Below are 15,953 nucleotides of genomic sequence, written 5' to 3'. Positions count from 1 at the left end.
TCACTTAGTGTCTATAGGACATTTGAAAGACATGCAATACAAGACAGTTTGTGTGTGTGCAGACAGACTGTCATGCATCTTGCAGTATGTTTAGCATTCACTGCTCATCCCTTTAAATCTCTGTGGTATTCTCAATTTTTGTGACTACTGAACACTCAGAGTGCCCTGTAAAACATGGGTAATGTCCACATGGAGAACCAGTGTTGGAAATAGAAACATGAAAAGACATCTTTTTTACCTTCACACAACTTATAATTTAGCAAGGAGACAAACACGCAGAGTAAGTCTTATGAAAGAATATTGCTATGCTCTTAGATGAAAGATGGAATCCCTAACTCTGCTTAGGTTTAGGGAAGGCTTTATGGAGGAGGTAATATAATACCAGGACAGTGGAATTGCAGTAGAAATACAAGAAGACAGATAAGAGCTTCTTTGGTGGTAAAATCAGTATGTTTTGATGATTAATTGGGTGAGAGAAATGAGGAATTGGAGGTGTCTCAAGTTTGTTTCTCTTGCAACAGAGTGTAGTTGCCATTCACACATGAATAGAGTTTTTAAAAATGCAGGCTTGGTGGTGGTGACTGTGAGTCCAGAGGGGTTGGTAAGAATGGAGAGGACATGGTTAATAAACTTAACTTTTAAATATTTTGAGTTGGAGCTGTTTTGGGTCATTCAGGAAGAAATGTTCAGAAGAAATCTGATCATAGGAGTATAAGTCTTAAGAGAAAAGTACAATATACTATGAGATAGTGTATTGGCTACAGAGACAGAGCTGATTTCAGTACTTTGGTAATAGCAGAGTAGTTTGTATTATACTAAACCCTCCTGCATATTGCAGTTATTTTTTTTTTAAGATTTTATTTATTTATTTGACAGAGATCACAAGTAGGCAGAGAGGCAGGCAGAGAGAGAGGGAAGCAGGCTCCCTGCGGAGCGGAGAGCCCAATTCAGGGCTCGATCCCAGGACCCTGGGATCATGACCTGAGCCGAAGGCAGAGGCTTTAATCCACTGAGCCACCCAGGCACCCCTGCAGTTTTTGTTTTTTTTTTTAATATTTTATTTATTTATTTGACAGAGTGAGAGAGCACAAGCAGGGGGAACAGTGGAGAGAAAGAGTGGTAGCAGTAGACTCCCTGCTGAGCAGGGAGCCTGATTCGGGGCTCAATCCCAGGACTCTGGGATCATGACCTGAGCCAAAGGCAGATGCCTAATCATCTGAGCCACTCAGGCACCCCTACATATTGCAATTATAAGCTCTAGACAAAATATTTAAAATAAGAATAAACCAATGAACTATTTGAAAATATTAGTGAGTGACCAAAACCAGGAAGAAACTAGAAGGAAACGTAAAAAAAGGGAACAACTCTGAGTGAGATGTCTGTTTTTGTGGCTTTTCACCTGAGGGAACTCCTTAGTCTGCAAGACTTTTGACAGTTAAAACTCAAGCAGAAAGATGCAATCTTGGTGGTTTGAAGTACCTAATATTCTTATCTGAGTAATAAGAATTTTAATACTCTAAAGTAAAATAAATAGAAGCTATTTTCTATTGTTTTATTTAAGTTTTTTGGTTTCTGGCATTTACTTTAGAACAAAATTCATGTTTTACAGAATTTTAAGTAATGTATCCAATCCCATTCTTGAGTGTCTAAGTTACAGAAGGGAAGTTTATACATTAGCTACATAGAAAAATGTCTCTGTATCTAAAATGATAAAATTTCTGTCTGACCTTTATGGATTTTTAAAATATTCTTTATATTTTTGTTAATGAGAAGAACATTTTTTACAGTGAACATATGTTTGTTTTCCTAACCAAATGAAACATCTTCTGAGAAGATGCTTAGCAGAAAATCCCAGTAATTTCCAGTTTACTTCAGGTTACTGTTTTGTTGCAGCATTCTTAATGAAATATGAAAACTTTTTTTTTTTTTTTTTTAGGAAAATGGGACTGATATTGCTGATCATGTTCGAAATTCCACTTGGGCAAAAAATGGCACCTACCAAGATGTTCTTCATAATGCTTCTGAAGAAGTCACAGAACAGAACATACGAGCTGGTACCCAGGCAGTTTTGCAGGTGATTCACTTTTGGTTACTAACAAAAAAATTCAATAAAATACTTTTTAAAAAAGATTTTATTTACTTATTTGACAGAGAATAGGACAGTGAAAGAGGGAACACAAGTGGGGAAGTGGGAGAAGCAGGCTCCCCACTGAGCAGGGAGCCCCTGATGCGGGGTTCAATCCCAGGACCCTGGGACCGTGACCTGAGGTGAAGACAGATGCTTAATGACTGAGCCACTCAGGTGCCCCTACAATAAAATAATTATTAAATAGGGGGCACCTGGATGGCTCAGTGGGTTAAGGTTCAGCTTAGGTTATGATCTCAGAATACTGGGATCGAGCCTCACATCAGGCTCTCTGCTCAGGGGAGAGCCTGCTTCCCCGTCTCTCTCTGCCTGCCTCTCTGCCTCCTTGTGGTCTCTCTCTCTGTCAAATAAATAAATAAAATCTTTTAAAATAAAATATTATTAAATATTTCAAATATATGGCTCGGTATTTCATTGTACAGTATAATTTTTTAATATACTCAATACCTACATTTGTCAATTTTCTTTATAAAATATTCATTTTGTTCTTTCCTTAACTTTCACTCCCTAATTATATGTGTTAATAAAAATTACGTATTATTTTTCTAGACAACTTTAAAATTTATATAATTTGTGTCACCGTGTACTGTCATCTGGTACTTTCTTTTTGCATTAACCATTGTGTTTTGAGTTGTGTTGTTGATACATAGCTGTAGTTCATTCATTTTAGCTACTTTCTGGTATTGCAATTTATAATTATTTCACATTTTACTTACTCATTTTTCTGTCAATGTTTTTTAAGTTGTTTCCAATTTCTCACCATTCCAAATAGTGCTACACCGAATATTCCTGTGTATGTATTTCTTTTGCACATGTGGGAGAATTTCCTTAGGATATATACCCAGAAGTGGAGTTACTGGGTTGGAGGAATTGTACATTATCATTCTTACTTTACTGTTAATGCCAAATTGTCTTCCAACATGGTTATAATAATTTACATTTCCTTTAGTAGTGTTTGTGAGTTCTTATTTCCTTATATCTTCCCCCTTTACTTATAGAGTCACATTTTAATTTTTGCTGCCCCAAATATGTGAAATGTTATTTCGTTTTTTTGTTTCCTTATTTTAATTTGCTTTTTTTCTTCATCAGTACTGAAATTGAGCATCTTTTTATGAAGGGCGTATTCATCTGCTTTTTCCCATATTCTCTTAGGTTGTCTTTTTTTTGTTGATTTGTAGGAGTTCATTATAGTCATTCGTTATTTATTTATTTATTTTTATTTTTCATTTTTTTATTTTTTAAAGATTCTATTTATTTATTTGACAGACAGAGCTCAAAGTAGGCAGAGAGGCATGCAGAGAGAGAGGGAGCAGACTCCCTGCTGAGCAGAGAGCTGGATTCTGGGCTCAATCCCAGGATCCTGGGATGATGACCTGAGCTGAAGGCAGAGGCTTTAATCCACTGAGCCTCCCAGGTGCCCCGTCATTCATTTCTTAAAGCAGACTGTTCTTGTCAAGGCCACATGTAGACCTCCACTTTGTTAAATCAAATGCACTTTCTTTTTTCTTTTTCTTTTTTTTTTTTTTTTAAGAGAGAGTGAGCACATGCACAAGTGGAGGGAGGAGTGGCAGAGGGGGAAGGAGAAAATCTTAAGCAGGCTCCATGCTCAGCATGGGGTGTGATGTGGGGTCTGATCTCATGACCCTGAGATCATGACCTGAGCCAAAATCAAGAGTCAGATGTTTAACCGACGGAGCCACCGAAATGTACACCCAAATGAGTACACCCAAATGTACATTTTTCAGTCCTAATCTTATCGGACTTGTCAGGAACATTTTATAGGATAGACCATTACTTCCCTATTCAAACACTTCTTCACTTGTTCTTCAGAATAGCATCCCTCCTGTTTTTCTTCTAACTCACTGGCCACTTCTCAGAATTTTTTACTGATTTTTTCGTATGTCTCTGATTATTTCATTGTTGAAGGGCCCAAATCAGTTCTTGGATCTTTCTGTTTATTCTCTGGTTCATCTCATCCATTCCTCTGGCTTTAAATGTCATGTATATACTGTATCATCTACAATTTTATTCCTAGTCTGAGATCTCTTATTTGAACTCTTAAGAGTCTTTTTTTTTTTTTTTTTTAAGATTTTATTTATTCGTTTGAGAGAGACAGGGCACAAGTAAGGGGGAGGGTCAGAGGATCAGAAGCAGACTTCGTGCTCAGTGGGGAGGGCCCTGAGATCATGACCTGAGCTGAAGTCAGACGCCTAACTGACTGAGCCACCCAGGCACCCCTGAATCTTAAACTGAAATATTCAAATGCCAAGTTAGCATCTTCACTTGGATATTTAATAGGCATCTCAAACTTAACGTGTCTAAGATGTCTGTTCTTGCTCAACAAATGTGCTCTTCCTGCAGTTTTTCTTGGTTCATTTATAGCTCCTGTTTTCCAATTGTTCAAGCCATCTTGTTTCTTGACTTTCTTTTATTCTTAATTAATTAATTAAAAAGATCTATTGATTTATTTTAGAGAGCGAGCAAACTGGAGGGAAGGGCAGAGAGAGAGAGAGAGAGGGAGAGAGAAACTCAAGCAAACTCTGTGCTGAGTGCAGAGCCCAATGCAGGGCTCAATATCAGACCCTGAGAACAGACCTGAGCCATAACCAAGAGTCAGACAGACGCTCAACTGACTGTGCCACCCAGGTGACCACCTCCCCCCCCGCCTTCTTTTATATCCTACATCTAATTTGATAACACATCCTGGCCATCTTCAGAATGTACGCCAAATCTAACTATTCAACATTTACACTGCCTCTTGGGTCCAGACCCCCATGATCTTTCATCTGGATTATTGCAGTAATCCAAACTCCTAATTAGTATACTTGCTCTGCTCTTGCCCACCCATCACTGGCATAGTCTCAACATAGTAGCCAGACAGAGTCTACAAAGTGTAAGTCAGATCATATTTTTCTGCTCAAAACCTTCCATTGGCTTTGCATTATCACTAAGCATAAAAGCAGAAGTCTTTCTAATGGTCTACAAGGCTTTACATTTACATGATTGCTCCTCAAGGTGTGGTCCACGAACTAGTGCCGGCCCACAAGATTAATTGCAAAATGAGAGTTAAGAGTTTAGAAACTAAGTAATCTAATATCTCTGATTTTGATGGTTTGTGTTTCTATTTTTGTACATCTGTTTTCATTTCCTTTTTCTTGTTAGTTAATTTTTATTGTATTTTATAATAGGATTGGTCTGCGAAGTTTGGGGTGGGGGGAACATGTTCTTTTACCACTGACAGTGTGTAAAACTCTGCACCATATGCTCTGGTTCTGTTTCTCAACATCATTTCCCAACTGCTTCCCTACTTCTTCACTTCACTCTCTACTACTTACTGTTCCTTAAACATTGTAAGAAGGTTTTCATCTCAGGTCCTTTAAACTTGCTTTTTCTTTTGTCAGAATGCTTTTCTCCCAAATTGCTCTTAGTTATATCCTTATTTTATTTTCTAACTATTTATTTATTTATTTATTTATTTATTTATGCCTCTTGCTTTTCTTGGTCAGTGTTGCTAGACTTACAAAGTTCTCTCTTTTCACTATTCTAAAGTTAGCTTAATATTCTTTTTTCTCGGGTGCTTGGGTGGCTCAGTGGATTAAGCCTCTGCCTTCGGCTCAGGTCATGATCTCAGGGTCCTAGGATGGAGTCCCACATTGGGCTCTCTGCTCTCTTTCAGCAGAGAGCCTGCTTCTCCCCCCATCTCTCTCTGCCTGTCTCTCTGCCTACTTGTGATCTCTGTCAAATAAATAAAATCTTAAAAAAAAATATTCTTTTTTTCTCATGATTTCACAGCTATGTTTTATTATGTGGTTCATCAAGGGATTTAGTATATGTGCTGCCGAAGCGAGCACTCATTAAGGGATTTAAATCAGGATTATGGGTATAGAAGATGTAAATGTCCTAGCTTCACAATAGATGAAATGTTCCATACCTCCAAAGTATCCTTGAGAGCCTTTGCACACACCTGTCACCATTATAATTGCTTTGTATTCAATAACAAAATATAATTAATGATTTGATTATAGTAGTTTTTAAAATTTTTCTGTAATAAAAGATACATATTAATGGCACCTCAGGAGTAATACTGTGATATGTGATCCATTCATGCAGGTTGTTATTACTAACGCACATAAACACACAGTCTATAAACGTGAAAATAGTAATAGATGGTATTGAACACTTTATTCTGAAAATTCATCTTAATTTAGTACCTTCCTTTATCCTAAACTATTTTTTATTGTTTGTTTCATTTTATGACAGCAGTAGAGTTATCTTAAAACTCTCAGTTTTAAAAAACACTGTTTTTTTATTTGGTTTCTTTTACTTGGGTGCCTAGTAGTGATTTTATTTGTCTAGATAAACATAAAACAAAATGGTTTAATGGGTTTAAATTTCACATGTCAAGCTAGTGGTAGAAACAGGGTCAGAATTAACACGTAGCCTTATACTTTTTAGTTCATTATAGATCACCTAGTGATAAGCATCTGAATTTTTTTTTTAAAAGATTTTATTTATTTATTTGACAGAGAGAGATCACAAGTAGGTGGAGAGGCAGGCAGAGAGAGAGGAGGAAACAGGCTCCCCAGCGAGCAGAGAGCCGAATGGGGCTGGATCCTAGGACTCTGGGATCATGATCTGAGCCGGAAGCAGAGTCTTTAACCCACTGAGCCACCCAGGCACCCCTGAATTTGTTTTTTTTATTTTTTATTTTTTATTACTATGATTTTTAAAGATTTTATTTATTTGATACACAGAGAGAGAAACCACAAGTAGGCAGAGAAGCAGGCAGAGAGAGAGGGGGAAGCAGGCTCTCCGCTGAGCAGAGACCCCGATGTGGGACTCTATCCCTGGACCCTGAGATCATGACCTGAGCCAAAGGCAGAGGCTTAACCTACTGAACCATCCAGGTGCCCTGAATTTGTTTTTTAAATAAATTTTTAATTTTATAATGAATAGCTAATGATATCTTTTGTTTTAGGTGTTCATTATAAACTCATCAAACATATTTCTTCTTGAACCTGCAAATGAAATTAAAAACCTTCTGGATGAGCACACGGATATGTGTAAACGCATTCTTAACATTTACCGGTTCATGGTTGTACAAGTATCAATGGACAAAAAGACTTGGTAAAAAATATTTATCCTTTATGTTTTTTTAATTGTATACATATAATTATGGTAATTTTTAGAGGAATAGTGTCTGTAGATAGGGCTTGTCACAATATTGTAGAGGCTTCTATTAATGAATAAATATTTTATGTAATTTTTATGATGACAGTCTCCATTTTATCTCAGACACCTTTGATCAGCCTTCTTGGATTATTTTTCTAATGTCCCCCACCACTCTCAGAAATGAATACATGGGTGAATAAGTGAATTTGTGCATGTGCAAGTAAAAGAATAAGTAAACGATTAAGTGTGTGAATGCCTGATTGCTCAACCTGTCATGTAAGGCCATGTACAGTGAGATCCCTGACACTTTTCTGGCTTTCTCTCAAGTCTAAACTCCACCCTGCAGAATGGGATCTTGCTCCTGTCTTTACCAAATTGCTCTTTCCTGCACATTCTGAACTTTTCTGATGCTTGCCATCTTCTTCTGTTGTCACAATAACTATCTTTAGATTTCACCTTCCTTTTTCCACATATCCTTACTTAAATTTTTCTTCCACTTCCTTTCATTGTGTATTTGTATCTCTGTTATAGTTCTTTTTAAAATTGTCTAAATCCTTAAATTACTTGTATAAATGTCTCTTTACCTCTGAATTGAAGGCCTTAAAAAAATCTCGTTGTCTTTGTTTTTATATTTCCTGCATTCTTACCATAGTGTTTTTTTAATTTTTTTTTTGATTTTTATATAAACATATAATGTATTTTTATCTCCAGGGGTACAGGTCTGTGAATCGCCAGGTTTACACACTTCACAGCACTCACCATAGCACATACCCTCCCCAATGTCCATTACCTCACCCCCCTCTCCCTTACCATAGTATTTTATATACTATTTGTGCTCTATAAATATTTAATGAATGGAAAAATAGGCCTTTTGGGGAAAAGAACAGTTCTTCAGTTTTTATAAAATGATACATGTTCATTGTAAAAATCAAACAAAAAAAAACTTTTAAAAAGAAAATTAAAGTTGCCCCAAAACTCACTCTCTGGAGGTAATCATTGTTTGCCCTTTGATGAACATCTGGTTCACCAAACCATATATGTAGTCACTAAGTAGTAGTATGCCATTTGTATGTGTCATAATTTTCTTAACCAGTCCTCTTTTGATGGATATTTAGTTACTTCATTTTGTTTCAGGGTAAAGAGAAGAGAGTGATCATCCTTATACATACATAATTTTTCTCCTTTGACTTATTCTTGAAAAGTGGAAGTACTTAGTGAAAGTGTATGCCTAATAATGTTTGCTACATATGAAAAAATGGCTTTATTTTGGAAAAAATCTTTATTAGCAGTTATTAGCAGTATTGATAGAATTACATCAGGATATAGTTACTAACTTACTTGTAATACTTTTTCTATGTCAGGTATATTTTTAAGCATTTTCTGTACATGCATTTTTTTTTCTTGATCCTTGTAGCATTTCTCAGGTAGGCAGTATCTCTATTTTACGTGGTGATTCTTAGGTACAAAGAAGTTGGTTCATTTATCTTTGTTTACACAGCTGAGATTTGAACTGGTCCTTCAGACTGCAGAGCTTAGGTTATTACTACCTAGGAACCATACTACTTTGGACCATTCTTTTGTTAGTCTCCGCCCACCCCCTTCTTTTTTTTTTTTTTAAATGTACTTTGCATTAGTGCTGTTGAGCCAGGTTAAAGTGAGAGGCCTGCTATATGGAACACAATTTTAGTATTAAAAATTTTTTTTTATAAGTTCCTTGAAGTCAAGCTTTATGAGAGATTACTCACATAAATTTACACTGAATTTATAAGATTTTGTGAATTAAAATCATTGCTATCATTTCACAGAGTGAAGGTTTATATATGAATGAATTTTGATTTGACCACAAATCAGATAAGATTTATTTGGAAAAGCTATACTTTATTCCATATTTAGTCGATTTCAAAAAGTTCATCATTTTGTACAGCCAAGCCAGAGGACTAAAATTACAAATGCAGCAACTTTGATTTTTATCTTATGAATAAATGCATGTATTTATTTGTTAAATTCAGGATAGTTTTCATTGACTGATACTTTTCTATTTAATTCTGCCCTCCCTTCCCAGAAAAGTGATAACATCTAGGTCTGTGAACTTTTGCTACCTCTGCCACATTTCTCACAGGGATTGTCCCACGTCCCACATGTTGCTGTGCTTGGAATGGGCCCACAGGCAAATCCGAGAGGAGGCTTCGATAGGGACTTGGGCTGGTAGCCTGGCTGTACACCCATACCAGAATACCCTTTTTCACATGTGGCTTAATCAGTTTCCAGATTATCAAGTGCAAATAAGGTAGTTTTATGGTTTTAATAATAAGCATCTAGGAGAAAGAGACAAGGTAGGAATAATATGATTGTCTTGACGTGGAGTATACAAGTAAAAAGGTTTAGAAATGACTAAACTTAAAAGGATGGAAAGACGCAAAAGAGTGATGGTCTTTGTCTTTGATTACCCGCCAGGATCACTGTGATCTATTAATCTTAAAAATCTTGTGGTTTTTTAAATTATACCTGGTACACTTCTGGATATGTGCTTGTTTTCCATATTATAAAGAATATTAGTTGTATAGGCATCAAGGTAGAACTATATTGTATAGATAGACAGCTTCCTAAGGTTATTACTGGATTTTCGGGGATGGGAGCAGCCTCCACATTCTCGCCTCCCAATTCATCAGCTTTTGCAAACATTTTTAATTGATGAGAGGATTTTGTGACTGAAAAATGATTTTAAAATGGCTGTATATTTATAAAATGGAATTTTAAAATTTAATATTTAAAGAATTCTAAAAATTTGAAAGATATTTGGTATTTGACTTACTAAAAGATAATACATTTTATAACAAATAATTTTAAAGTTATTCATTAACCAAGAACAAACATATGTGAGAAGGAAACATTAATTAATTTTTTTACTTTAAGGGAACAGATGCTGCTTGTATTGCTCAGAGTCACGGAATCTGTACTGAAGATGCCATCACAAGCTTTTCTACAGTTCCAGGGGAAAAAAAATATGACCTTGGCAGGTCGACTTGCAGGACCACTTTTCCAGGCAATAAAAATAAATAAATAGATAAATAGATGAATAGATATGTATTTTTATAACAGTCATTGAGCCCTGAATTTGTTACTTGGGGGGAAAAAAGTTTTAAATCAAAGATCATTTCATATTAAAGGATCTTTTGTAGAACTAAATTAAAAGTTGTTTATCTAAATAGGCTGTTTGCCATACATAGAAACTCATAACCTAGTATAAGAGTGGTGGAAGTACCACGTCTGTGAAACAGGCTGATGATATTTAACTTTTTCTCTTGTGTGGCATACATGATTGCAAAAAGCTGCCAGGGAGCTTCATGAGTAATGGCCTGATTGTTTGCTTTTTGAGTTTCTAAGTCTCTGGCTTAAGAAAAATAAAACTCTTTTAAGTGTTTCTGTAGTAATGGAAAAGTAGTTAATAATCAAGATTCTTTCTTATCATGCTGTTCTGTAAGACTTTAGTCACTTCTGTATTTTAAGTGTCAGTGGTGAATATATATAAATTACGTATTGTGTTTTCCAACCTGAGGATAGAGTATTGACTTTATTATGGATTCTTTGGAAATACCAAAATAATATGTTCTTAAGATGATACATTAAATACAAATACATGGATAAAATGGTTCTTAATGTCAAAGGTAAAAAGCTAAGCAGATCTAATTCTTGGCTATAAGTATAGTCATTCAAATTATTTTTGTTTGCCTAAGACTTTATACTTAGTAGTGAATAATCTTTTGAAACCAGTTACATTTATTATCTAAACTCCTCTTAACTTCATTAGCCCTTTTTAAAAAGATTTCCCAATTGTTAGAACTAACTTGATGTTGGAACTATAGGAGAGCAAAATTTTAGCTTGCTATATGGAATAACTTTTTTGTACCATAAATATAGATAATGTAAGATAGAATGGAAAGCCACTAGTTATTACTCTTCTTTGCTGTAAACTCTGCTCATTTTCATCTGGCATTTAATGTATAAATTTATGTGAATTCCTTAGTAAAATTTAGAGTTAAGCTTTTGAAAAACTTTACTACTTGTTTCTTCAATAGGAGGTTATATCTTCAGTAGAAGTCCCTAAAAATCTCAGGGGTAATGTAATTTCTGCCCTTCCATGAGTAAGTTTTTTATTGTATGATTGGATATTTTACAAAGTGCCTTTAATTCTTCTGGTATCTTCAAAATGAAATTTAATTTTATTCTTTATGTATAATTTTTCAGAAACATTTCATTAAGTGTATCTCCAGTAACTTGTTTTTAGAATATTCCAATTATATACTGATTTTCATCCTCAGTTTGAGAAAGGCTTTGTTCAGTTTAGCTCAATAAGCATTAGTAAATAATTCAACCCAATAATTTCAAAATTTTTATAGTGTGAGACTTTTTAAGCAGCATTTATTTAACATTAATGTAATACAGCATGAAGGATAGTTACAACTTTAGAGATAATTTTTTCAGTTTTGATAACTTGTCCTAATTGCTAGAATGTTGGGTGTTGGCAGTTGTTGAAATTTATAGTAAATATTAATGATTACATTAATTCCTTTGTAAGTATTATGTACCAAGAAAGGGTCATGGATATTATGGGATTTTAAATTCTGCTTGTTCTTAGGTAATTTTTTTTATAATTGAATATCTGAATTTGAACACATTACATTGTTACTTTTTTGTCTTTATAGACTCTTATCGTTGCCTGGATCAAAGCAAATCTTAATGTGTACATCTCTCGAGAACTATGGGATGACTTACTCTCAGTATTATCGTCACTGACCTATTGGGAAGAGTTAGCCACTGAGTGGTCACTGACTATGGAAACACTAACTAAAGTTTTAGCTAGAAATTTATATAGTTTGGATCTCAGTGATTTACCATTGGATAAGCTGAGTGAACAGAAGCAAAAAAAGCACAAAGGGAAAGGTAAGAGTTGTCCACAGAGATGCTCCCCATAAATTTGTTTAAATAATTTGGTCTGGGAAAATCAGGCTAGGGAGATAAGGAATGGTTAAAGCATTATGTTTTCTCTTAACTGTTCCTGCAGATTAAAAGTTTTCAGTAATGAATCATGTAGGTACCTTGTAATTTTTTCTTGAAGAACTTTAAAATCATTAGTAATTTTGATGAGAAATAAAGTGTTCTGTATATATTTAGCTAAAATTTAAATAAACAATTTAGAATCTTAAATATTTTATTTTAAATAATTAACCAAATGGAAATTTATAAAATGCTCTTGCTTTTTATCATATGAAACTTTTTCGTTAGAATTTAGGTGAGTTCATGTTACTCTATTTAAAAAGAATTATTTGAAAAATTCTTTTGAAAGCATTTTCTTAGTTTTGACTAAAAGTAAACATTCCCTACATGTGGATTATATATCTATTGAGTGTTAAAATGGGGAAGAGGGACAATGACATAGTGATTATATTGTTAATACGTGCTTTAATTATTGTGTTAGTATTTTTTGCTCCTTTTTTAAAAAGGATTTTCTTCATTTATTTGACAGAGAGATCACAAGCAGGCAGAGAGGCAGGCAGAGGGAGAGGGGGAAGCAGGCTCACTGCTGAGCAGAGAGCCCAATGCGGGTCTCCAATCCCAGGACCCTGAGATCATGACCTGAGCCGAAGGCAGAGGCTTTAACCCACTGAGCCACCCAGGCGCCCCTGTTTTTTTTCACTCTTTTTTTTTTTTAAGATTGTATTTATTTGTTTGACACACAGAGATCACAAGTAGGCAGAGAGACAGGCAGAGAGAGATAGGAGGAAGCAGGCTCCCTGCTGAGCAGAGAGCCCGATGCAGGGCTGGATCCCAGGGCCCTGAGATCATGACCTGAGCTGAAGTCAGAGGCTTTAACCCACTGAACCACCCAGGTGTCCCTGTATTTTTCACTCTTAATAAGTAGTTGCTGGCTAGAGATTTTAACCTGTGTCATATTTCCTATTTAACAGTAGTCCATGGTAGTTCATTAAGTGACCAAAATACTTTTTCCTGACTATTTATTTCCCAACTGGCTATTATTGGCAGGTAGAGATGTAGTAACTTCCACCACAGGATGGCTTTTGGTTAACTCATGGAGTTAAATGGATGACAAAGGATTTAATAATAGTTTATTTTTGATGTTGTAATTTTAGAATTCTGTATCAGTTTTGGAATATGATTTTTAAATAAATTGAATTTTAAAAAGCCTTATGGTACACAGGCATTTAACTTGATACTTTAAAATGCATTATGAGAAACCTGAGAATCTGAGGCAAGGTAGGATGCATAATTTGAAGAGATTATTAATCAGGTGATGGTATACTGAGATTGAAAATCTACATTTCCAGGAGTTGGACATGAATTTCAGAAAGTTTCAGTTGACAAGTCATTTTCTAGAGGATGGAGTCGTGATCAGCCTGGCCAAGCCCCAATGAGACAGAGAAGTGCAACAACCACTGGTTCCCCAGGAACCGAAAAGGCAAGGAGTATAGTACGGCAAAAAACCGTTGGTATGTACTCTTAAAAATAATGAGAATTGTACAGGGCAGTATCTTTATAGTCCTTAGTAACAATGTATGTAAATACATAATGTTCTTATCAGTTTGGTCATTAAAGGAGAAACTTCTATAGCAAAACCTTTTTTTTCAGTAGTACTCAAGAGTCCAATGACATGCTGTTACCCATGTATGCTATTAAGATTTCTCTTACATTAGCATTTTTATGTAGTTTATTTTACTGTGGGTATCAATAATTTTAAACTGTTTTTTACAGAACTGAAGAAATAGAACCCTGATTCACTTTACAGAACTCATGCATTAAGTGGTAGAGTTTCTACTAAGTGAATATACTCACTAACGGGAAATTGGGGTAGCTAAGTTTTCAGTGCTACAGTTACATAATTAGGTTGGCTTCACACACTTCCAACTAGGAGTTCATGCTCTCTGCTTGCAGATGACTGAGACCGAGGTAGAGGTTGTTGCTAGGTTCCTTGTAGCTTTTTGTAGACATGGAAGATATTTCTATAATCTTGGAAGTAGCAGCAAAAGAGCAATGATGGGAAGAATTTCTGGATGTAAGATTGTTTAGTATACTCTGGACCTAGCTACCATCTTATTCGTCTTCCTCTCAGAGACTTATAACTTCATCTGAATTGTAGTAAAAAGAGTGCTACAATGAAAAATAAGGCTCGGTCCTAATCTCTTTCTTTATTCTTACTTTCATCACTTAATGGCTAGATAATTTTGAACTTCCTAGGCTTTATTTACTTCATCTGTGTAATGGGAATGATACTACCTTATATGCCTGAAACAGAATTGCTTGAAGTTACTTTAGGTTTTACAATTTATGATTTATTTATTTATTTAAGAGCAAGCGGGAATGCGGGTGTGTGAGTACACCGACAGGGGGAGGGGCAACAGGAGAGGAAAAAGCAGACTCCCCACTGATCAGGGAGTCCAACTCAGGGCTTTATTCCAGGACCCTGAGGTCATGACCTGAGCTGAAGTCAGATGCTTAACTAACTGAGCCACTCAGGCACCCCTATAGTCCATGGTTTTTATGGCCGGAGCATTTTTTGTGTGTGTGTGGAACTATATCTATATTTAATGGTAATCTGTGAAAAACACATAGTTTTAAAGAAATTTAGAAGAATTAAAAATCACAGTTAATTTTTTAAAAAATTACAGTTAATTTTAAATCCTTCAAAAGAATTATATTTTCACAGTTGTTTTCTGCCAATAAAATAAGGATAGAATTGTCTGTGTCAAGAAGAATGAGAAATGTTACAAGAATAAGGGTATGGATGAATTAAAATTAATATAATATTTGAAGTTTTTGTATAGAATCACTTTTTGAGATTCCTAGGAAGATGCTGATTACATCTGAAATGGCTTTCTGTTTTATATTAATGTCACATTTAATAAAAAATATTTGCATATTGGTTAGGACAGAATTCTTCTTTTAAATTTAAAATTTTACTTTGTTTTATTTAAAATATCTATTTTTTTAAAAGTCCCTTACATAATTTTTCTGATTATAGAAGTAATTTATGCTTAGTGTGGAATGTAAAGTTTAAGAAGGTATCAATGAGCTGTCCAATGAGAAACAGTCATTAACATGTTGGCATATTTCTAATCTTTAAAAGTATATAATGAGCAAAATACTCATCTTAAATTCCTGCCTGACTATGTTTACTTTCTGGTACCTATGCCAAAACACCTTGTCTGGCTTGTTCATTAAATAAACCTATCAAATAAAAAGTTGAGGTATTAAAAGTTTTGTTCAGAAAAGTGCCTTCATAAATTGGAAGACACTTTTAAAAGGGCAGCAGATTAATTTAGGAGCATTCCAATATATATTTTCTTAAAATATTTTTAAAAATTTATGTTCATAGTGTATACACAGTTAAAAATTCAGTGATAAAGTGTATACATTCTAGTAAGTCCCCCATCACTACTCTTGTCTAAGGTTTTACTTAGGCCAACACATTATTAAAGAAGATGCAATGAATTTAGGACTTATTTTAGACTTAACTTTAGAATATGTTTGTGAGAAGTAATAACTTGTTTGCAGTTATGATTCAGGGCCTGGTATCAACTGTTGAAACAAATATATCACTGTTTCTGTTTTCAGATTTTCC

The 15,953-nt window shown here is 34.8% G+C and overlaps 1 protein-coding gene across 13 annotated transcripts in view; it reads left to right on the top strand.

Moving 5' to 3' along the window:
- RALGAPA1 (Ral GTPase activating protein catalytic subunit alpha 1) overlaps window positions 1-15,953 on the top strand; it is a 265,994-nt gene that overhangs the window by 89,900 nt on the left and 160,141 nt on the right. For all 13 annotated transcript variants that reach the window (XM_046007925.1, XM_046007924.1, XM_046007923.1 and 10 more), the window contains exons 12-16: window positions 1,937-2,074; window positions 7,125-7,273; window positions 10,232-10,361; window positions 12,022-12,259; window positions 13,663-13,824. In XM_046007925.1, the coding sequence (XP_045863881.1) occupies window positions 1,937-2,074; window positions 7,125-7,273; window positions 10,232-10,361; window positions 12,022-12,259; window positions 13,663-13,824 (817 nt within the window). The remainder of the gene's footprint in view (window positions 1-1,936; window positions 2,075-7,124; window positions 7,274-10,231; window positions 10,362-12,021; window positions 12,260-13,662; window positions 13,825-15,953) is intronic.

Source organism: Meles meles, chromosome 6, assembly GCF_922984935.1.
Source record: "Meles meles chromosome 6, mMelMel3.1 paternal haplotype, whole genome shotgun sequence".
NCBI classification, from domain to species: domain Eukaryota; kingdom Metazoa; phylum Chordata; class Mammalia; order Carnivora; family Mustelidae; genus Meles; species Meles meles.
The sequence above is the reverse complement of the archived record's forward strand: the minus strand, read 5'-3'. Positions and strand labels throughout refer to the sequence as shown.